At 33.6% G+C, this 24,937-nt stretch overlaps 1 protein-coding gene and 1 long non-coding RNA gene across 38 annotated transcripts in view; one reads left to right on the top strand and one right to left on the bottom strand.

The window, feature by feature from the left end:
- TRDN (triadin) overlaps positions 1 to 24,937 on the top strand; it is a 414,373-nt gene that overhangs the window by 131,706 nt on the left and 257,730 nt on the right. For 31 of the 34 annotated variants that reach the window (XR_008548643.2, XR_008548645.2, XR_008548647.2 and 28 more), the window contains 2 exons: positions 2,254 to 2,436; positions 8,904 to 8,963. Coding sequence is in view for 29 of the 34 variants with exons in the window: in XM_054686250.1 (XP_054542225.1) it covers positions 2,254 to 2,436; positions 8,904 to 8,963 (243 nt within the window). In the remaining 5 variants the exon portion in view is untranslated. Of the gene's footprint in view, positions 1 to 2,253; positions 2,437 to 7,508; positions 8,965 to 24,937 lie in introns of those variants that run through there. The other 3 variants (XM_054686252.1, XM_054686249.1, XM_054686263.2) reach the window with 2 other exon arrangements.
- LOC134810366 (uncharacterized) overlaps positions 1 to 24,937 on the bottom strand; it is a 70,188-nt gene that overhangs the window by 3,533 nt on the left and 41,718 nt on the right. Inside the window, exon 3 of one of the 4 annotated variants that reach the window (XR_010158173.1) lies at positions 14,459 to 16,746. The exons of the other annotated variants lie outside the window; for them this stretch is intronic. This is a non-coding gene — a long non-coding RNA (uncharacterized LOC134810366). Of the gene's footprint in view, positions 1 to 14,458; positions 16,747 to 24,937 lie in introns of those variants that run through there. 4 annotated transcript variants of the gene reach the window in all.

The raw sequence follows: 24,937 nt of genomic DNA, 5'->3' as shown, positions 1-24,937 counted from the left end.
CTCTCTAGAAGTGTTTTTTAGGTGAATGAGTTGCATGAGATTGAGGTGCTATTGACCATTCCAGTGAAACTTTATTTCCAGACAGACACTGATAAACATTCCAGCATGGAATTCTGGAATGATTTCAATTTAAAGTCATCCGCAGAAAACTGCTGGTTTCAGTCACAGAAACGTATGAGTTTACTGCAGGAAAGAGCAGAAACCAGCAAAGGAGGTTTAGAAATGATTTATAGGAAGAAGAAAATCCCCTGAGTGTAGTTACAGAAGCCACAAAGATGTTGAAAGTTTATGGACATGTGAAACCCCATCTCTACTAACAATACAAAATTAACTGGGCTTGGTGGTAGGTGCGTGTAATCCCAGCTACTTGGGAGGCTGAGGCAGGAGAATTCCTTGAAACTGAGAGGCAGAGGTTGCAGTGAGCCGAGATCGTGCCACTGCACTACAGCCTGGATGACAAAGCAAGACTCCATCTCAAAAAAAAAAAAAAAAAAGTTTATAGAGTAATTGAGTAATATTTGTATGAGAATTTTATGATTAAACAACATTGAATAATGTGTGTATCATAATTCCCCTTCTTAAAAATTCTCAATACACTTCAGCTTTGAGAAAGTCCAAGCTAAACGACCAGGTTAGCTTATTGTTGCCAAATGAATTTGGCCATGAGAATATTCTCCAATACCTAATACAGTATCAACATCTTCCTGTAAATATCTGAAGTATCTGAGAAACAGTGTTTTGGGAAGTGCTGGCATAGTCAATTAAGTGCGATACCACAGATGATTTTTGGTTTGAAAGCTAACCAGCATCTGGCATTATCATTTTCATTCTCTCAATGAGACCTTCTGATATTATCTTGGCTTAGCCTGAAATCATCATTTAGGGTACCAAAGTCAAGAAACTTGATTACATTTTTTCATTAAATTCTTTTTTTTTTTTTTTTTTTTTGAGACAGAGTTTTGCTCTTGTTGCCCAAGTTGTAGTGCAATGGCGCAATCTCGGCTCACTGCAACCTCCGCTTCCCTGGTTCAAATGATTCTCCTCCCTCAGCCTCCTGAGTAGCTGGGATTACAGGCATGCACCGCCATGCCCAGCTAATTTTTGCATTTTTAGTAGAGACGGGGTTTCACCGTGTTAGCCAGGATGGTCTTGATCTGCTGACCTTGTGATCCGCCCGCCTTGGTCTCCCAAACTACTGGGATTACAGGCAAGAGCCACCATGCCTGGCCTTCATCAAATTCTTTAACATGAGTGACAATAAAGGCTACACAGTACATTAACAAATGACATAGAGGATTCCAACATTGCAGTAGAGTTGCTGTGCTGTATAGTGGTTATGTGTAGTCACATACAAAACGGAATGTCCAATATGCAGCATCTATTATGAACAGTTTTCCACAAATTATGTGCTACATTATTACTGCTTTTTAAAAGATGCTTGAATGATCCACAGACTAGTTATTTGCATCCCAGTTCCCTCTTCCAAAATACAGATAATATCAAATTAAGAATATATGTGTGGAATATATATATGTTCTAATTTATATATCTATTCATATATATTTTTATTTATAGCACTTTGAGTTTCCCACGATATGTTTAAGGGCTTTAAAAACTAGTAGAATTATCGCTGACTTAAGATAAACAGGAGCCAATATCCGAATTTCTTCACTTTCAGTTTTTCTAAGACCAAATCATTAGACTATAGATCTTTCAGTTATCTTCTAATGGACTTCATTGTTTTATTTCTATTAGTCAACACAAATGCAAATAATTTTACACTTGCGTTACTAATTGTTGTCTTTAAAAAAAGACTTTGTTGGCATTTCAGTTTCTTGAATGACCCTTAAGATCTTTCAGTTATCGAGCAAAATGATCATGAGCTTATAAAAGGAGACTACTTCACTGGGCTGTTTGGTATGGACATTGTCTTTCACAGAAATTCCTGTACATCCAACCCCTGCATACTACAAATGCCTCCTTGTTGACATGCTAAGTTACTATTGCCTTAAAAAATAGTGTTTTCATGTACAAATTAAAAGCCATAACACTTTTAGTAGTCTATCTAATATAGCACTTCATAAACTGTATAAAACTCTGGTAAGTCACAAGTGTTTATGTTAAGAACAGTATTTTTCATTGTTTTCCTTTCTTCCCTCTTTCTTTTCCAATTTTCCTTAATGACATAGTACAGATGAAACATTATGTTTGTAAATAAATGAAAGTATTTCAACATTTCTTAACTTTATACAGAACAGAAGAAAGCTAAGACTGCAGAAAAGAGTGAAGAAAAGACTAAAAAGGAAGTGAAAGGTGGAAAACAGGAGAAAGTGAAGCAAACAGCTGCAAAAGTAAAAGAAGTACAGAAAACACCATCAAAACCCAAAGAAAAGGAGGACAAAGAGAAAGCAGCTGTGTCAAAGCATGAACAGAAAGGTAAACATTCAGAGCAGGAGGCTGCCGGAGGTTCTAAGAGAATATTGGGCAAGAAGCACATGCAGTGAAATTAAAAGTTGAAAAAGACCAAAATCAGACTTCAAATGGGGGTAAAAGACATTAAAGTAAATATATCAGAAAAGAAATACAGTAAATTGGGAATTAATATTTATTTATAAAAATACTAAAATGTGTTCACCTATCTAAAGGGGCATTTTGAAGTATTTTTAAAAGGGGTTTGGAGGTAGCATCCGAAATCATATAAAGATTGGGGATAAATGTTGAATTTTTGAGATACAGAATGTCTATTAAGAGGTGGAATAAAGATTGTATGTGTCATACTCTTTGGAGGAAAGTGGTCCCCCAAAATGACAGCAATTCCTAAGGAGTTTGTGAAGGGGTATATGTTGGAATCATAGAGAGTAAATATCATAAAAACTATCCATACATTACTGTTGCATTGGCAAGAGCACATCATTTAGAATATACATCCAATTATTAAATTTATTTAATAGGCAAGATGTTATAGAGAAGACAGTTCTCAAGATTCTTTTTCAGTTTCCATTGACTAAATTTCTAACTTTAGAAAGCTCTGAATGTGACATATTTCGCCATTCTTCAGCAAGAGTGATGTCAAACTTACATCCCCACTTGGCAAAAACATATCACTTCAATGGAGGTGGCATATAAACCTGAATTTTTATTTTATGGAAGGTTGCTATGTGAATATACAGAGCTGAAGGTTTAGGAGGGCAACTAAGGGTCTTATCGTACCGCATCTCTGGCCCTTATTGAAGGTTTCTTTTCCTAAATCCATTCCTGACTCCAGGTTGCTGTATAATCCTGAGACTCCTTTACAGAATACGGGGATCTAACATGTAGAGACTATTCCTGTAATTGGTGTTTCTTGGAGGCATTGCAAAACCAAATTTTTCTTTACTTTGTAGCACTTTTGACTAATGTTATCTAAGGACTGTATCAAAGAATTGGCTTCTATTAGATTTTAGTTTAAGAAATCTTACAATTTTGTTACAGAGCAGGCTATTTGGAGGATGAAACTGAAATTAATTTTTCCTCATAAGGCACAAGAAATGAAATTTGCAATGCACTCGTACTGTATTTTCATCTTTTTTCTCTTGAATTTGCATTTGTAAACTTTGATTCACATGTAGTATTTGTCAACTCTGATTTATATGACAAAAGATACATATTTTAAAAATATATATTTTAAAAAGGAAAGATTTTTTCTTTTTTTAGTGATCTACAAACCTTTAAATTTAGATAATTTTAATTTATTATTTTAAGATATAAGTCATATTAAAACTTAGGAGCTCTAAAACTTTTTCCAATTTTCAAGGTGATTATATCACCATGAAAAAAATTTAAAAGTTAATTATTACTTCTCTCAAAATTATGTCATTAATGAAATATTTTGGTAGACAAAAAGGATGAAGTAAGTAAAAAGAAAATACGTTGAATATAATATTTTACTGTGGTAAAAAAAAACAGCAGAAATAATCTTTGGATTCACTGGTATGATTACTTAGATCCTAAAATCCTTTACACTTTAGATTGCTGTTCAAAAAGAAAAATAATCACATGAAATCAGTGAAAACCTACAAAGTACATTCTAATTTTTAACCATAAATACAGAGTGTAAAAATTGATGCCAGTTATATTTGGAAATGTCAAAATACTTATCTAACAACTAGGAATGTGAATGTATTTTTTGATGTTAATTTTTCATATCTTTGGGGATTTGGGAGCCACATTTTATTGATAAAAACTCATCACCGGAACACTTTAAAATAATGTTTATTTTCCAGTCCACAAATATTGTATTTCATTTCTATCAGTAATCAGATTTATTAAAGACAGCATTATATTACCATATCCCTTTTCAGTCTACTATTTTTATTTCTACACAAAGAGTTATTTATCTATTAAAAGGACATTCAAATATCATTTAGAGTTTAAAACAAAAGCACAAATGTGATTTTATCAGCTAAACAATTGCAATTGCTAAAGCAAGTCTCAGTATTGAGAACAATTGCCATCAATTATATAAATGTATCATTAGGTAAGTATTCAAAACTTAACCTCTAATGGCAGATCAGACATATAAATATGTCATTTTATTTTTCATTTTTTGTTACTAAGCAAAGATTTAATTAAGAGCATTTTTAAATTAAAGAAAACTAATTACATTATGATTTTAGCTAAGCAAGATAAAGATATAGTTTTTTTTTTATTTCTGAGGCTTTGGTTTTGAAAATTTTATATGATGACTTAGTTGAGTTAGCTCAACTAAGCTAACTGTTGAGTTAGCTTTTTGGGCAAGAGAATACTCATTCACATAGTTAAGTTAGACCTAATATGTTTGAGGCATTCTTTTCATATAGATTTCTAAATACTTCTTTTTAAAGAAATAAGGCTCATAGGTCCTTTACTCACTTGGAAACAGATTTTCACATGGGACACATATTTATTAGTAATTATTTAATTACATAGTATACATATGAATATATTCAATGTATTTACTCTCAATATCGTATATGGAAATAATACATCTCTTTTTCTGCTTAAAGCATTAGGGATAAGATGCATATGTATATACACACCTACCATAAACACACACACACACACACCCATCAAATAATCTAGTTTTTATGAACCCATCTAAATCTGTTTGTAGAGTAGGAAGAGTTGGCATAGTCAGACATTGCTCCCTAGTTTTCTGATGACCTCTAGGAGGTCTGTGGGGAAGGAGAAACGAATTTTCCAGCTGCCACACACTTTGCTCCTTCACTCATTCTTTCTTTTAAAACAACTATTTGATATTTGTGGCAGGCAGAGAAAGTATAGCTAATGTGAATCTGTTATAGAGTACTGGACCACATGTGCCCCATCCTCATTACAGGTTTCTTAAAAATTTTTTGTTGTTCTTGACATTCTGCACCCAGAATGTATTTTCCCGTTGTTACTATTCCACAGGGAACACCAACTAGGTATCATTTGAATGACATCTATCACTGCTTCCTGAGAATCAAGAAGGAGAGAAATGGACAGCATGTGTTATTCCAAGAAGGATGCTTATTTGGGGAAAAAGTACTTACAATGATGAGCAAATTAACATTATATAAATTATTATCTCAGAACTATGAAAGTTAGAATGGCAGGACAATTTAGATTTTCTTTGTGAAAAATTTTCTGCTATAATATTTAAGTTGGGTTTAAAGAAACATTTTTAGAACACAAATCTTTCAAAATCAGGAAGGCTTGGTTTTTCTGTATTCTTAGATAGGTTAAGCAGATAAACTGGAGACTTCCCAACACATACCTACCTAGAATTCTTATACGTTGTTAAGGTCATTGCCAAGGACAGGTGGAAATGGGCATCCTAACTTAAAATATTTGAAAATTCCTATCAGCTTTGATAGGAATAAAAACATCTTTCTCATATTCCTATTGATATATTGGTGCCATTAGAATATAAGATTGCAGCACTATTTACATATAACAAAACCTTCTAAGTGTTGTAACAAATAATTTTCTAGGTTAAAAAACATCCTCTGAATTCATAAGAAATTTTCTTTTTACAATTAGAAGTTCATTGGGCTGTTGGTGTATTAATTAAATGAATGATTTTTGGATCTAGGAAATATAAGAAATATAAGTAAGGTACAGTTGTCCCACAGTATCTGTGGGGGATAGGTTTCAGGATTCCCTGCGGGTACCAAAATCCACAGATGTTCAAGTCTTTTGTATAAAATGGACTAATATTTGCATATAACCTATACACATCCTCTTGTATACATTAAATCATCTCTAGATTACCGATACTACCTAATGTATTTAATAAATGCTTTGTAAATACTGGTTATACTGTATTGTTTAGTAAATAATGATAAGGAAAAAAAGTCTGTATATGTTCAGTACAGACCCAACCATGGTAGCTGTAACTATATATATATATATATATATATATATATTTTTTTTTTTTTTTTTTTTTTAGCCAGAATCTCACTATGTTGCCCAGGCTGGAGTGTAGTGGCACAATCTCAGCTCACTGCAACCTCTGCCTCCCGGGTTCAAGCAGTTCTCCTGCCTCAGCCTCCAGAGTAGCTGGGATTACAGGTGCCCTCCACCATGCCCAGCTAATTTTTGTAGTTTTAGTAGAGATGGGGTTTCACTATGTTGGCTAGGCTGGCCTTGAACTCCTGACCTCAAGTGATCCTCCCACCTCAGCCTCCCAAAGTTCTGGGATTACAGGCGTGTGGTTTGTTGAATGCTCAAATGTGGAACCCAGGGAAATGGAGGGCTGACTGTACTTTGATAATATTTCAACATACAAGCTGAAAAGTTTCATTACATTGTCAGCATTCAGCTAAAGAAGACTCTCTGAAGTGTGAAGATTTTAATTAATTCAGTACACTCTTCAACATGTTATGTATATAACTATCCCATCACAACATGGGGCAGATAATATTTCATTTGGAGGGGATGTTATATTACAAATAGTCCCTGCATTCTAAACTCCCAACATACATAAAAACAAACACTCTTATTTGCTGTCATGGGAGTTTATAGTGCCTCTAAGAGTAATTATTTTGGGCAAAAGGAATGAAAGGTTTTAGATCAGTGATTCTGTAAATGCAGTCTAATTAGATTCATCTAAGGAGTTTGTATAAAATGCATATTCCTAGGGTCCAGATCCATGGCATTTTATTTTTTTTTTTGGATGATGGAGCCCAAAAATCTGTATTTTGACAACTCCTCTCTCTTTCTCGTGTTTAAGTTGCCCTTTGAGAACTACTCCTAGAGTATAGGCAGAACAAATCTAAAAAGAGTACAGTCACTTAAGGTACTGAAATAAAGGGAACATACTGCCAATTTCAGAAAGTCCACACTGGTCTGACTTCAAACTTTTCATTTAAGGGAAATGTACTTTTTCATCTTGCTTTGTCTTAGAGTCAAATTGCCAGTTCTACAGTTTTGTTCAGGAAAACAATCTCGTGTCTAGAAAAGAGACAATACCTTCTACCTTAACCTTATGTCTTTCCCAATCATAGGGTTCCCAGGTCCTGGGATCAGAAACTCCAGCTATTACTGCCAGTACATCAAAGGGCAAATCAATGCATGGAATGACCTGAGGACTAGCCTCCTTCCCATTCCCTACCTCTCCTGTGGGAAAATGTGCTCCAATTTCAACAACTAAAATACATCTAAATTTTTGGAACTTTATGAGTTTTGGCCTGCCCTTATTTAGGTATTAATGAAAAAGATTATATTTTTATATCTTCTTCAATAACTATATTTATTTTTTAAAGACCTAACAGAATTTCATAATAAAATGGATTCCTCTAAAAATGCTGTTACTACTACTCTAAAAAGAATGAGATTTACAAAAATCCTTAGAGTTGTATCTGTTTAGTAACAAGCTTTGTTATTTCATATGTTTGATATGCATAATTTGGAGCAATTAAGAATGTAACATGTTGCTTAAATTCAATAAACTCTCTTGGTCCTAAAGCTGCCTTCAGATTTGGTGGATTAATAAAATGCATATTTCAGGAATATTGAAATGTAAATTATTTCATAATATGTATGCTTTAAAGCAGATACGGTAAAGATTCATCAATTGAGCTTTGAGTTGGATTGACCTCAGGAGAATCTAAAGTTCTGTGAGGATTTAAAGTTAAGTGCAATGTCTTTAATCTAGAGGGAATAGAAAAAAACCAACTCCTGAAGACCAGGTCTGCCCAAAATGATGTTTACATACTGTAGTTTTTTTGTTTGTTTGTTTACTTTCACCATAGGCCATAAACTAGTCAAGATCATAAGATGATCTTAAGAAGATTACTCATTTGATTAGTTTAACAACAATATCATTTGGTTCTGTTACTCTGTTCTTGATTTACTCTCCCAATTAAAGAGCATTTTTATTCAGAGGCCACCTAACAGGTTGCAAAGAGGTTAGTTCTCCTGATAGTCTTTTGGAAAAGACATTCTGCTGCTCCATAGAGACAATTAGCAGAAGGGCTGGAACTGAGTATTTGATAAAACACTCCAAGTTGGAAACAATTTCCTCTTGTAAAACTTCTGTTTCATTATTGAAAGTTTATAAAATGACAAATGGGAAAAATTGCTTTAATATGATGACTTTTGTAATCAATTATTTGACAAAATAGGTTTTTATTTTGAAAACAACCACTATAAGATTACCCTGAACTAGTCCTTTTCAATTTTTGAGGTTATTTTTGTATGGAAGAAATGAAGCATTACATTTGTCGTCTTTCTTTCCTTCTGTATTTTCATATAAGTGCAAATTATTTTTTTTACAGAAAATATTGTAGTAACCAAAATAGAACTGTGCTATTTTGTTTGCTTTGTTAAATTATTTCTCTGTAGAAAAATGAAGTGTTGATGACATTTTTTCATTGCTCTTTTTCTTTCTACTCTGTCAGATCAGTATGCATTCTGTCGATATATGATTGACATATTTGTCCATGGGGATTTAAAACCAGGTATTCCAAGCAATTCTTGTACTTGTCTGTTTTAATAGTCTTTGTTTCTAAGATTGTGGGCTTTTTATGTACCTAACTGTATTTTCATTTTTTAAAAATTGCATAATGCATGTGTAGATCTAGAATAAAACCAATAAAAAGCGGTAATAACTGGCATTAAGGTCTTAATTTTACTTTCAGTCACTGCATGGCCTATTGCAAATGAAGTCAGTTGAAATGTAAAATATGTGCTAATATCTCTCTATATAAAGAATGCTAAAATCTTTAATAATGTCTTGAAGTGAAGCAGTGAATCATCTTATTTTATTCTTGATAAACTTAGAAGAAAAGACCCATGACAATGAAAATATCTTTCTTTTCTTAGTAGTGAACATAATTCATATTAAAATCATCACATTTCAAATATTTATGCTTTGTTTTCCAAAACTTTAAAATTTTCTCCCTTATACATGAACTTGGTTTAGCCACTCCAAAGAACTATTGATGGAGCTAGATAATCTTGGAATTAATATTCAAAACAATAGGGAAGGATTTTGAGTTAAAGGAATATATCTACCTTGTCTTGTATCTTTAATTGTTGCCCAGAGTATAAAAAGGTATTTTTTACTAACATCGGAACTAAGCATGAGTAACTTGATTGCTTGTACTATGCCTTTTGCAGATTTAAAAACTGACAGAACTATGTTCATGTTTGGGAAAACTTTTCCAAGAAGACAGTATTGTTAAGGAAGGAGTTCATTTATATTAGAATAAATGAAGCTAATTGCTTAAAGCCAGCTATATTTTTATTTTCTTAACTATTTTTGTGAAAGCCTTTCAAAAATATATAATTATAATTTATGTGTATGTCATCAAAGAGACATCTCATTTCTAAAACAAATAGGTAACACATCTAGGCTCTAGAAAACTAGACAATGAGAACCTTTGCACTCCAGAAAATGTTGTTGATCCCAGTAATTTATTCTAGTTAAATAATTTCCTCCTCCTCCCCTTTTCCTTCTTCTACATTTTCAGTAAGAAATTTAAATGAGGGGGGAAAATCACTAAATATATATTATAATGTATAAATATTATATATTATATATAATAATTATATATTATATATTAATATATTATATTAATATTAATAATATTAATAACATATATTAATTATATATTATTAACATATATTATTAATAATATATATTAATTATATATAATAATTAAATATTATAACTTAATAGGTGAAACTAATTACTATCGATGTTTGTGTATAGTAACATAGCATAATTGGAAATAAACCTTCAGGAAGGTAGTGTGATATGGTGGAAAGACAAGGCTTTGGACAGAAATACAGTGATAATTCTTAACTCCATCCTTTTCTAGTATTAGGTCTTGAGCAAATAATTGAACTCTACCTCATTTTTAGTGTTCTTACATTTAAAATAAAGATCACAGTCACAACCTTGCATTGTTGACAAATCATCTAGTGACTACAAACAAAATGTTATAACTTTAATTTGTTCATTTCACCACTGCCTGCCTGGTGAGTTCCCTACATGAAGAGAACCTCTCAATACTTACAAGTTTCAGTCTATATATATCAAAAATTCAATGTTAGGGCTGGGTGTGGTGGCTTATACCTGTCATCACAGCACTTTAGGAAGATGAGGCAGGAGGATCACTTCAGCCCAGGAGTTTGAGACCAGCCTGGGCAACATATGGAGACTGCATCTGTACAAATTTTTTTTTTTGAGACAGAGACTCACTCTCGTCACTCAGGCTGGAGTGCAATGGTGTGATCTCGGCTCACTGCAACCTCTGCCTCCTGGGTTCAAGCGATTCTCCTGCCTCAGCCTCCTGAGTAGCTGGGATTACAGGCCCCTGCCAACATACTCGGCTAAGTTTTGTATTTTTAGTAGAGACGGGGTTTCACCATGTTAGCAAGGCTGGTCTCAAACTCCTGACCTTAGGTTATCTGCCCGACTCGGCCTCCCAAGGTGCTGGGATTACAGGCGTGAGCCACTGCAACTGGCAAAAAAAATTATAAAAATTATCTGGGCATGGTGGTATGCACCCATTGTCCCAGCTACTTGGTAGGGTGAGGTGGGAGGATTGCTTGGGCCCAGGAGATTGGGGCTGCAGGGGTGTGTGAGCTATGATGGCACTGTCACATTCCATTCTGGGCTACAGGGTGAGACCCTGTCTCAAAATAAATAAATAATTAAAAAGTTCAATTTGGCCGGGCCCGGTGGCTCATGCCTATAATGCAAGCATTTTGGGAGGCTGAGGCGGGCGGATCACCTGAGGTCAGGAGTTTGAGACCAGCCTGGCCAACATGGTGAAACCCTGTCTCTACTAAAAATACAAAAATTAGCCAGGTTTGGTGATGGGTGCCTGTAATCCCAGCCACTTGGGAGGCTGAGGCAGGAGAATTGCTTGAACCTGGGAGAGAGAATTTGCAGTGAGCTGAGATCTTGCCACTGTACTCCAGCCTGGGCCACAGAGCAAGACTCCATCTCAAAAAAACAAAAAGTTCAATTTTAGGTCAAAGGTGTGCTAACCATTTTGTTCACCTGTGTTGGTTCAAGAAATTCATACTCTACACATAATTTTTATAAAGTCAACTAGGTGTTTACTTACATATGAGATGAGATGAATCTATGTTGTTGATGAGCATGAATTAATAAATGACTAACATGCATTATTTTCTTCATATTCTATTAGTTTTAAAGTTTCTTTACTTGAAGAAAATAATCTGTTTTCTGTCCCACTGAAATCATTCATAGTAGTTATTTATTGATCATAAAATATAATTCCTAGGAAAGTCTCAAGACACAGAGAACCATGCACTAAGAAATTCAGCGAGGGATGCTAGTAGTTTAATAGTTGCAATACCAATCATTTCTTTCTGAAAAATCTAACAACAGAGTAAGGTTAGAAGAAATAATAAAATCATCTATGCATGAATTAAAGATGATTTTGTTAACGACCACACAGAGAGAGCCCTTCTAAAGGCATATGCAAACATACTCTAAAAAGTCCTAAGTTCAGACCTACAACATTATAGAGTATTCCAACCCCTGAAGATAATTCCTAGTTCTATAGGATTAGATTTCTTTGTACCATTAATTGACTTACTAATTGAATTCTTAATTTATTTCATCTACCTACATTCATTATTTTGAAGGTTTAAGAAATGAAAGAAATACTTGAAAAGCAAGTATTTCTTGTCCAGGAGTTGAAAAGGAAGAAGGGAGAGAAGGGAAGCCTATGTAATATGCCTGTTGTTTCATTTAATAAACTATATGATGTTATGTAAATGTACCTAAACAAAATTCAGGAATATTATCTTTGCCAGTGTGGCAATACAAAACATGGAGTGAGAAAGCATTAAATATGACTTGCATTTTCAAAAATAAGGAATGAGAAACACAGATTTAATCTGGGCATATTAATTTAGAGAAAATGTTAGTGGTGAGACATTGACTCTGACTGACAATTAAAGAATAAGACAATTCTTGCCAAGTTTATTGCTCTGCATGTATCCACTATTTATAAAACATTTGTGCTTCCATCTGTTTCTGTTTAGGATTAGTGGAACACCTGTATTGTTTAGCTAGAGTTCACTATTAATTATTGGTAATGAGTTTTTAAAACTATAATTTGATTTTTCCCTCTGGGATTCAGTTTTTCCTTTGTAGAGTACTGTCACACCCTCAAAAGTAACCCAAATTGCAGTTCTAATTTGAAAACCCTTGCTGATGAAATGTGCTGACACTATGACATAAGTCCCAAGTTTTGCCTTTTATCCCATCAAATAAAATGCTTCTAAGATATTCTTAAAATTTTTAGCTAAGATTTGGTCTATAAACCTGAAGATTAATTGAATTGCTCTTTCTGATTTTCTGTTGTGAATAGTGAATATGCACTATCCTAGGGTCAGTGATAATCCTCACTTCAATTATAGGGACCATCTTAATAAACCAGTATAAATTATAAAGATCTGCTCATTTGGTTGTATTGAATCAAAATTCTCTTGTACTGACTTACTCTATATTAAGTTGAAACATGAAGAAAATTATATTTAAATCTAGGAGGTGAATGCATGCTATCAACACTGGTCCTATGGGCAACTGGCATAGACCTGTATGTACATTTCGTAATTTTAGGTATATTATGAACACCGAAGATCTCCCCTCTCCAGAAATACTTTCTCCATTTAATGACCTAACATCTTCATATTGAGATCTTTGGTTGTGCAGATGGTCAGCGTTATACAGGATGTGTTTTAATAACTCATAACCTGCCTTGGGGAAGACAGAGAGAGGAGAGTCGGGGAGAGATTGAGACAGAAAGAAAGAGATCGATTCGTCTTATGGTAGCTGTCTTGAAACTGATTAACCTCCACTTTTTTTCCTAGGGCTTAAAGTAGTCTACTTGTCACTTACTCATAAGAGAACTATTAAAACTGGTCAAGACAGACATTATTTGCAACATCAAAACACAATTCATGGGTTTTTTGCTTTTTCTTTTTTTGGAAATTGATAGTACGGATGGTCAAGGTATATTCCGCCAGATTTATTTATCTTTATCAACCTTCCAGTAATTCCAATTTCCTTTTCAATTTTGTGTGGCTTAGCACATTTTTCTTAAGTGACAGCTATACTGATAATTTTATTCATTTACGTAGACTATTTTTAAGAAAACACATCAGGATCTTGCTTGGCATTTTCATATTCCTTCTTCACCAACTTCTATCTGGGCTTAATAAATTGCATGGGTTTCTGGGCAGAGTCACCCAAGTTAAAGAGACAAATTTCTGTAAGGAAGAAATCACATGGTTCACAGACCTCTTTATATTCACTATAGATAAAGAAACCAATTTAAACGTCCAGTACAAGGACCAGGGCTAGTGTGCTTGTGCTTAGTAATTTTAATAATTTTTTAGCTTTCATCTCTATAACTATTATGATTAAAGTTTAATACAAGTTAAAGTTTATCCCTTAGAAGTTATTCCACTATTAAAATTTCAGCTACTGTCTGACTTTTACTTGAGCCAAGAATTATGTCACGGTAATTTATTCTGCTTTTTATGTCATTTGTTTTCTTTAAATTGAGGGTACTCACCTATCAAAATATTCTCTGATTGTAATAAGGCATTCTTTGGCAGCCTGCATTCCAATTCAATGGGTTTTAAGTCCATAGCTAGAAAGAGCCTCAAGGAATAAGTTAGTACTCTCATTTTATTAAGATCCTTTTCTTGATCTTTAGTGGTGCTTAACTATATTTTTGGTTAAATCTCTCTGAGAAGAGGTCAAATGTAATTGCATCATAGTCACTGTTATTTAATGGTTTAATGTATTTCAGAGCTCACTGCTTGTATTAGACAAGACTAGGTACCATTTAGCTTTGCTTTAGACTTCTGAAAAAAATCCTGCTCCAAGGTAGGCATAGTTCCATAAAAACATATTCACTCTAATTCCAATCATTTAATTATTTTCACACAACAAAAGTTTCGGGAATTTTAATGTTTATTCAGTAAGTAGTTGTTGAATCCTCTCAGCAAGCTGGTGGTCCAGAAAAGAGGTAAGCTAAGACATAAATAATTGTATGAAAAAGGATAACTTCATAAGTATACAATGAAGACATAGAAAATATACATTTTAAATCTCAGTATACCAGGAATGAGTAATTTTCTCTATCAACCTCTTGGAGTTTTAATTATTTAAAAAAATTATTTAGTTTTTCTAATAGTTTACAGGAGTAGGAATAAAGGGAAAGTGAAAGTTTTGATAAGAATTTAAATATAGTAAAACAAAATGTTTCTATCTTATATTCCCTGTTTTCAAAGATGTATATACTTCAAATGGGAAATATCTTCAGAAAGAAACAAACAGCTCATCAGCTATCATCTATGAGCCTTCAGTGTATTCATCTTGCAGATACCAATTTCAAATTTTGAATATATCTTTAATAAGTTCTATTATATATTATCACTTCTGGTTTTTCTAGAACGTGCATCATCAAAATGTAGTACTTTAATTTTTGTAATCCTTGATGGTCCATAATTTTGTTGAAAAGAAAATGTCATCTTCATTTCATAATAAAACATTTCCTTCCTTCCTTCCTTCCTTCCTTCCTTCCTTCCTTCCTTCCTTCCTTCCTTCCTTCTTTCGTTCTTTCTTTATTTTTTTTTTGAGATGTAGTCTCACTCTGTCGCCAGGCTGGAGTGCAGTGGTGCCATCTCGGCTCACTGCAACCTCTGCCTCCCGGGTTCAAGCAATTCTCCTGCCTCAGCCTTGCGAGTAGCTGGGACTACAGGTGCACGCCACCGTGCCCATCTAATTTTTTTTCTATTTTTAGTAGAGACGGGATTTCACCATTTTGGCCAGGATGACCTTGATCTCTTGACCTCGTGATCCACCCACCTCGGCCTCTCGAAGTGCTGGGATTACAGGCGTGAGCCACTGTGCCTAGGCAGGTTTTCATTTTTGTATTTACAAACATAGATTACAATAATGCATTCAATTATTTTTAAATTCACATTGTCCATTTCTTTTGGATGCCTGCCTTTCTCTTTCTTTAGTATTTGTGCAGTTAGAAACCACAGATTTTGGCACATGAATTTTATAAAGAAAGAGTACTGTGACATGCTCTTTTAGCAAAATGAAATGGTTCAGGTTCTTGTCACAAAATATAACAGGATAAATTCCTTCCTGTTAAAGGGCTAACTAGATGAGAATACAGTCGTGTCCTCTTATCCATGATTTTGCTATTTGCAGTTTCAGTAACCCACAGTCAACCACAGTCTGAAAATATCAAATGGAAAATTCCTGAAATAAACAACTCACAAGTTTTAAATTGGACACCATTCTGAGTAGCATGTCATGTTATCACGCTCTATTCCACCAAGTATGTGAATCATCCCTTTGTCCGATGTATCCACGCTCTCTAAGCTACCTGTCTGTGAGACACTTATTAGGTATCTCGGTTTTCAGATCAAGAAAACACAGCATACATAGAATTCAGCATTATTCATTGTTTCAGGTATCTACTGGATATCTTGGAATACATTTTTTATGGATAAGAGGGAACTACTATAGTATATTTCCTTTTTTCTCTTTGAAATGCATTGTTCACTCATTGATTCTATAGTTTAAGAAAATTCATTGTCTTATGAAGACTCATAGTCTGAGATTTCACTTGTATAATCAATTTCAATTTTACCCTAATCATTAGAGTCTAGCTTACTGCTCTCTGTCTTTCTGCATTCATCTTCTGATTCATTTAATAATTTTGAAATATCTTCCTCTGTCACTTTTCTTCTATTTGAAGTTATGGATGGAAAAAATAATTCTGAATTATAAACTGTGTTCAGTGAAACAAAGTAGGCTGTAAAAATGGTGTCTCAAAAAAAAAAAAGATGTCTCCAGGCTTCTTTTATATCTTCTTGAATGATGATGTAATACTTCAGTCAACACTATAAACAATCATAGTGATGATGGGGCAATAATGATATATTTTACAGTTGCATCATCTTTCTAGGCAATTTCATCATTATTCTGCTTCCTCATTGTTTTAGTTTTAAGCATTGTTAGGAATGATTGATGAGTAATGATGAAACAGTTCCTATGTTGATGAAATAGAAAATGCTTAATATAAGAAAAAAAAGATCATGAAGTTTCCATAAAGTGCCTTACATGTTTAAAATTGTCCAATGCTGTCACATGGTAATTACAAGATATAATGGGTTTTGTTCTGTTTAAGAAATAGGTAAATTTCCTTTTGTTTCTTGGAAGACCTATAAGAAAACAAATAAGTCAAGAAATATTAATTTTTATAAACAGAACTGCTTAACAAAAGAAACTAAAAAAACTCTGATTGACTCCAGTGGACCCTGATAGTGTAATGAGAACCAATGGGAAAAATATAAACTCGGTGGTCACGCAAGCCAAGATTTAAATCCTTCACTTGCGTTTTTTGTTTTTTTGAATCTCAGTTTATTTATAAGATTTATTACTTAAGATTGTTTAAATGATTAAAAGATATATATGTACATGTTCTCCCAAATCCCTTTTTTGCTTCCTCTTTTATTATGAATATTTATTGCAAAAAAAATAGTACTCGTAGTGTGAAAGACCAAAGAAGATGGTATGGAAGACATAACAATTGAAATAGACCTTGAGATATTGGTAGGATATGTCTGTGTGAAATTTAGAATAAAAATATACAAGGCTAAGGTGATAATATTAAAGCACAGAATCACAAAATGTTAAGTGATTTCTGTGAGTACCAGTTGCTAAATATTTACTCTCCACCAGGCTATGGAAATCTTATATAATCCTAATACAACCTTAGAAGGAGTATATTATCATCCATGTTTTACAGATGAAAGAATTGAGACACAAAGAGCTTAAGTGGTTTGCCCAGGTGGCACAAAGCAGCAGACAGGAGATTCAAATCCAAGACTGCCGAATTCCACAGTCTTCAGTATTATCTTTATACCAAATCTATCTGTTTCCCAGACATAGACAGGGAATTGCAAATGAGGTCACTTTGGTTAGTACTCAGGAAATCTAGAAAAAAAAAAAAAAAACAAGATTGGAAATGTTGTACAAGATGGTTTGGAGAGAATGAAATTAAAAAGATCAACCAGGAAAAGTCCAATGAAAGGAAATAAAGCCTGATCATAGAATATGGGATGGAGAAAATTAAGATAATTTTAGAGCTATCACAGAGATAGAGTCATGGGATTTATAGATATCAAAAGATAGGAAAGTAAAAGATTATTTAGAAGCTATTGGTCTGTAAAAACTAAAAGGATACCTTAAGTAGGGAGTATAGGAATACAGTGGGGTCAATGATCACTGGACTGGACAGGGCCGGGAGAAGTGGGAGACTTTGAACTCACCACATATTCTTCAAGCCACAGATGGTATCTAGCTGCAAAAGGGAAGTATGTGAAGATTCTAGTCCAAATATCATTTGTTTAGCATCTGCCAAATACCAAGGGTCATTACCATTTTTTTGCATACTTATCTCATTAATTCTCACAGTAAACTGTGACATCTATATAGTGCAATGATAATTCACAGCACTTCTAACTGAAGTAAACAGCTAGATAATCAAGTGTGGAGTTTTGGAGAAAGGTCAGAGGTGGAGAAGGGGTCACTAGGACAGTGAGTAAAATAAGTTAGAGTATAAATATTAAATATCTTCTGCATGCTCAGCAGTCCCAGGCTCAGCATAGTAGAGGATATAAGAATACTAAAAGGTGATCCCTGACTGGAGCAAGTGAAATGAGTAATTATTTAAAAGAGAAAAAATAAATAGTAGAATAAGTTTAGACTTAGGCATTAGATTGTGTAATACGAACTCTAAATGTTTTAAGATTCAGAGGAGAAACATCTGTGATTCCTGCTGTCAAAAAAGATGGAGTGGATCTAAAACTTGAAAGATGGATAATATTTGACTAAGTGCTGAGAAATATGTTGGGATTGCTTTGTTTGTATGTGAATGAAGGAGAAAATGAATGCGAACGTTATAGTGCATGTGAAATTGATGTGTTTATAAGACAATGAGGATATCAGACTGAAGAGGATAAACTAAAATTGGCAAACATCAGACAATAATACGTTGTATATGTTTTGATGACAGATTATAGAACACTTGGTCAATCAGAAAGAGGTGATATTTGGCATAAAGGGAAGTCTTTGAAGGACTTTAAGCAGAACAATGAAGGAAAGCAGCATTTCATGAAGCATGATGGGTAGTAGTCTGTTTATGGGATCGGAAATGAGAAAAAAATTGTAGAATATGGCCAAAACTGGTGTGTCTAAAGCATAGAATTGAAGGAAGGAAGGGTAAACTTTAGGAAGCCATTATTCATGGGTGGTGACGAGCACTATGTGTGACTTAAGAAATTAATGTTGCAACTCAAAATTCTACAAAGTATCCTGACAATTTTATTTCACATATGTGGTGGATACTTAAATGAGATCTAGACTTAAAGGAGGACCAACAGTGACATGTGCATGACTATCCACTAAAAATATAATGCAGTAAGGAAGCTGCTAGAACTTGACCTGTTTATAACCTGAAATGGAGCAATATATCTTTCTTTCCTCCTTTGGCTGAGTCCTGTTTTTTTGTATTTCTGGTCAAAGTGCATTTACAGCACATGGCTCTCTGAGTGTTGGCTCTTATTTACTGCTTGAGCACATATATAATGACTATTACAAATAGAATTTTGATAATGACAGAAAAATATTTTTGCAGAACCACATCAACAAATAACGTACCAGACTCATTTTGCCCTTAGTAGCCATCTGATGTCTCCTAGCCTTTGTTCTACGATCTACTGCATAACATGGGTAATAATATTACATAATTTGTAGTGTTATGAGGATCATATGGACAAATTATGTAGTCCCTGTAGAATTTAGGCAAATGTAGTTTGTCTTCTGAATTCTAGGAACAGTACTAGTAAGTTCCTAGTAGATGTAGATATAGCAGTAAACAAAATATGTATGGTACCTGCCCTCATGAAGCCAAGGTAGAATTTATGTAGAACTTATTGCTAGACATCAAGCATACACAAACATCCAGAAAAAAATTATTATTATTAGAGGAATGATTAATATGATTAATGCCTATAGTTGTAGATCTGCTTATATTTTTGATAAGGTTATGTAATTGGCCCTATTACATATGATAAAAATAAAATGCTCTATTCGGTTTATATAAACTTGAAATGTGATTCTGCGAGACAGAACATTATGCCAAGTGCTTCAGGTAGTGTTTATAACATTAACTCTTTTAGTTGAAGGATCAACGGGAATACAATTAAAGTGTCTTAGTATAATTGAATTAAAATTATCAGCTAAACGGCAACTTCTATAGTATAATGAATTTATTGAATAAGACTGCAAAAATAGATTGGCATCTTTACGCAGAGGAAATATTCTAGATCTCCAAATTGAGGGAAAATACCCGATAAGCCTATCATCAATCTTACTATTCAACAGTGGTTAAAAAAAAAAAAAAGAAGTTGCACCAAGAGAACCCAAAACCCAAGATGTTATAAGACGTTTAGATATACAACATTTTTCTAAGAGTAAAATCTTTCAGAAAATATGTTTAGATCCATTTCATTTATCGTAATTTAAGTCATCTTATGCCTCTGTTGGAACTGCACTTGTATGCCCTTTAAATTTAATAATGGAAGATTTTGACTATTTATCAGACTCACTACAGTCTGGAAAAATGGAGCTTCTTCTTAATTTGCTATGAATGAAAGCCCAGGTCCTTGGGTTCCTCAGTTACCTGATAACAAAACCACTAGTGATACAACATTCACAGAATGAGCTGCACAAGGATTTCAGGAGCAAATAAAAGAGAAAATGGTTGAAGCCATGGAATGAATAGGAGAGAAAAGAATTAAATAGAATAATTAGTGTCATAAAAGGAATTAATTATATAAGAAAAAATTCAAATGAACATGGGCAAGTTACTTAACTTTCTGAGCCTCTTTCCTCATCTATAAAATGAGATAACTTTATAGGGTTAATGTATATTTTAAACAATGAGCATATACATACACATAAAACCCTCTTGACTATAATAACCATAATAAGCATTATATAAGTGTTTGGTGTGGATGGTGGTTCCCATATATAGCAGAATTGTGATTTTCTACCCATTTCTAATAGCTTTGTGATTTAATATTCATGTAGCATTATTATTCTCTCCCTAGAACATCTTTTTCTGCTGCTTATATATACCTTCAATAAATATTTGTCTTTAAATCTCCACTGCCTCATACCTTGCCAGAAACCTGATATGTTTGTTGAATTAAGTTCAGGGTGTAGAATATTTATTTCAATGAAAAAAAATTTGATGATCATCCCAGAGCAGCAATTTTTATTCATTTGTAGAAATAATCTTGTTATTTTAAAAGATGACAGATTTCTAAACATTGCAAATAGACCTGTGTAAAGATTTCTTAAAGGAGTTATTGGTTATATCTCTAGAGACAGAAGCTCAGAATTAACAAAGACAGGTTTGCTGCATGCATGAGTAGACTGCAGGCAGCATACAGAATTAGGCTACAATGAGAGAAGAAATGAGAGCGAGCCTAGGCTTAATTATGGAAGCACACAGTTCCTGGACTTGCCATACCCTCATGAGAGTTGCTTTCTGATTATATGAAGTCTATGGAAGCTATTCAAGATAAATGTATCAGATTGTCATATTTGTCAAAATCAATCCATTAAACATTCTAGTCACTGTAAGTAACTGGAATACACACAGAAATAGATCCATGTACTTCTGAGTGGAGGTTTCCTCTGAAGCTGTTACCACTCTCTCAGTCAGTTTCATTGTGATAAAATGCTTCAGGTTTTTGGAAAAGGCTAGTGAATAAGACTACTTCGCCCTTAATACAGTGTTCATATTACTTTACATCCTCTATGTCCAGAAAAGAAAACAAAATGAAGGCTTAAGCTTTTTCATTTTTCTTACAATTTTAGAATTTTGTCTCCTAGTCTTGTGAAAGAGGAGGCAGGTTCTGTAGGTATATCTTTGCTTTGAGAGAACTTTCCTTAAAGTGGCTTTTTTGGTCTAGCCTTGTCACTATTAATGGCATGGACTTGCTGTCAGACAAGAATAAATTCCTTCTCAGGTAACCCACTGGGACTATTAAAAGCATGTTCTAATATAGTCTGAAAAGGAAGAAATAATACAGAGTAATTTGAATTGCTGCATGAGAAACAAGGAAAATTAAGGTTTAATCAAAGAATTATTGAAATAATTATGTGTTATTTATTAATGCATCATGTATTTTAATAATCTTATCTGTTAGTTTATATGCACAAGTGAAGATTGAAAAAGAACTCTAGAAAATTACATGAATATATTCTTCCAGTGCTGTTCTAAGGTTTATTTGTGTGGCCTAGTGGATACAAAATAGAGAATAGGACTCTTTCTAACCATTTCCATAAATGCATAGTTCTTATCCCTTTTCTTAAGTGGACATATTTTTAAATATGGAAATAATAAATATGCCCATACCTATTTTGATATAAATAATTGGCTATTTTCAGAGAGAGCTATTTGATAAACAATATCTCTTTTCTATAGCTTTTTTTTTCTGCAGAGGATGCTTTTGTATTTGCAAAAGATGAAGACAAAAATGAATTTTGCAATATTAACATTAACGTTACTGATTGTAGCATTGATGATTATACTGATTGTACTGATTATAGACTATTCAACCCGTTGCTCAACAGTTTTTAGTCAATTCTATGACTTTTATTCTAGCTTAGTATATTTCATATTTTGGTTTCTAAAGTATCATACATTAAGACATAATAATACTGTTATTCTTGCATAGCATTAATAATTGTTCCACAATTGAAAGACAGTATATTTTTCTGTTTACATCTTCATCAACATCTGAGTTGCTATGCTCAAAGTTGTTCTATTAATCAATCTCTCAGCAGTTATTGAATCTCTAGTATGTACTTAATGCTAGCAGTCATAACAAGAGTTTCAAACCAGAAGGAGATAACAATCCAGTCAGAGATTATGAATAAAACAATGAATAATATAAGGCAGCTGTGGGAGAAAAATAGAAGAAGGTGCTAATTAAGCACTAAATCATATGATGCAGATTATATTCTCTACAAAATTCCAGAGAGAGGGCCACAGTGGTTAGAACAGGTCTTATCAAGGCGTGTTTTATCAATGCTTATCTTCAGCTTTATTGTGGTTGTTATTATTAATTGCTTGCAATGAGTTTAGTATTGTTTCCTATTTATTTGGCCATTTTTTTCATCCCAAATAGGGGAGGAAGTGATAATAAAATTAGATGTAGTTTTTAAAAATTAATAATACTGGCCGGGCGCAGTGGCTCACGCCTGTAATCTCAGCGCCTTGGGAAGACAAGGCGGGTGGATCACAAGGTCAGGAGATGGAGACCATCCTGGCTAACACGGTGAAACCCCGTCTCTACTAAAAATACAAAAAATTAGCCTGGCATGGTGGCACACGCCTGTAGTCCCAGCTACTAGGAAGGCTGAGGCAGGAGAATGGCGTGAACCTGGGAGGCAGAGCTTGTAGTGAGCCGAGATCATGCCACTTCACTCCAGTCTGGGCGACAGGGCGAGACTCGGTCTCAAATAATAATAATAATAATAATAATAATAATAATAAATGAGAAATCAATCCAGGGTAAAAACTGAACAAAATATTGCACCATATAGATGTGATCTGTACCACTGTGTTCTCTTCCAAATTAGACCATTCATACTTGTGTCTGTCGTTAGTTATTCACACGTGATTATTGATATTCTGTCTTACAAATGCCCACTGCCCTATTTGATTCTGTATTTCTGCTTTGTGATTAACATGCTGCTTTCCTGAGGGAAAAAGTGTCACCTATAAACCACTTTCTATTGTAACCATCCACAGTGTTTGGGTAATGAGCTCTTGTTTAGTAGAAAAGACTTGTTTGCACAATTCCAATTCCAATTTCTTATAGGAAGTGAGTGAAAATAGATATGAAAAAAGTACAATATTGTCATATTGAAACTCCCTGTTAGAAACAAATTGATGATTTAATATGAGAATATATTGGTTGCATTAAGATGTAAACCTTTTCCATTTTCTATAATTCATGACAATGTTTACATTAATAATGATTTTCTCCCAGAGGAATATTATTTTTATGTGATTATAAATAGCCTCTTAGCAGACACTGGATAAGCAGTGTGTACTGTTTTAAATGACAATATAGTATCAATTATACACAATATAAAGCAGGAAGAGAGATTGGATGACTTCCAAATGTGTCATTCAAGTGAGAATATATTTGTGAATTTAATTGTCGTGTTAAGCCTATTAAATAACAATTATTAACATGCTTCCATTTTATCCTCTATCTACAAAATATTTCAGTTTATGTTACATGCCTGTAGTTGAAAATGTGTGAAGTTTTATTATCTTTATTAAAGCACCCTGTAGAAAATTTTCTGCTTAAGTAAAACCTCAAGTTCTTTTTTCTCCTTCTGAGGTAAACTCCAAAACCAGATTTCTTTTTAATTGGCTGTATAGCTCTGCTTTACGCTTTTCATGTCTCTTTGAATTTCTTGTGAACACAGAATATTTGAATGTGTAGGAGCCAAAAAACAGGAAAAAATGAAAGACATTTTCCCACAGGTGGAAACAAAGGGGAAGGGAGGTATTACAGTTGCAACATTCCTTCCTTTTGCCAAATATCAAGTAGTATGGAAATGGTTTAACAGGGTGATTAAAAAGTGCCAAATTTATTTTATTTTCTAGGAATTAGATCTCTAAATAACAGAGAAGCAACCCTTTTTCACATGCCATGTGATAGCTTTTAAAAATTATCCCCTTGCATTTAAGGATAATGAGAAAGGAAATTTACAAAGAGCCTGGCCTAGCGTGCTAAGTGGAATTGGAGGAAAACTCAGGTAGTTCTCAAGATATTGTTCTGCTTCTACTCTTTAAGGATTTTTGAAGTTTTGGAGATTGTTTGTCAGAGATGATCATGATGACAACATGAGGACAATAAAAGTAGATGTAACACGTGTGGTACTGAGCGCTAATGGTATGTCAGGTACTGTGCTAAGTTCTAGGTATGGATCATCTTATGTATTTCTCACAAAGCCCTGTGAAGTGGGTTATAACCTCTTCAACTCAGAAATTAGGAAATTGAACCAGGGGAAATTATAGAATTTTTTCAAATGGCTATGTATTTTCTCCAGGACTTAGGGAGGATTACAAATATGTTTTCAAAAACAGAGGGTCCCTGCCACTTAGGTTTTTTTTTTTTTTTTTTCCTTTTTCTTCACTCTGTTTCCTAAGTACTATAATTTAAGACAAATATATAATCACTGTTTCCCTTATAATTTAAATATGACATACACACCTAAACCTTGTCAATATAATTGACAAAGCAGATAATTGGC

Source organism: Pan troglodytes, chromosome 5 (genome assembly GCF_028858775.2).
Source record: "Pan troglodytes isolate AG18354 chromosome 5, NHGRI_mPanTro3-v2.0_pri, whole genome shotgun sequence".
In the NCBI taxonomy this organism is placed as follows: Eukaryota; Metazoa; Chordata; class Mammalia; order Primates; family Hominidae; genus Pan; species Pan troglodytes.
This window is presented reverse-complemented; position numbering and strand designations above follow the sequence as displayed.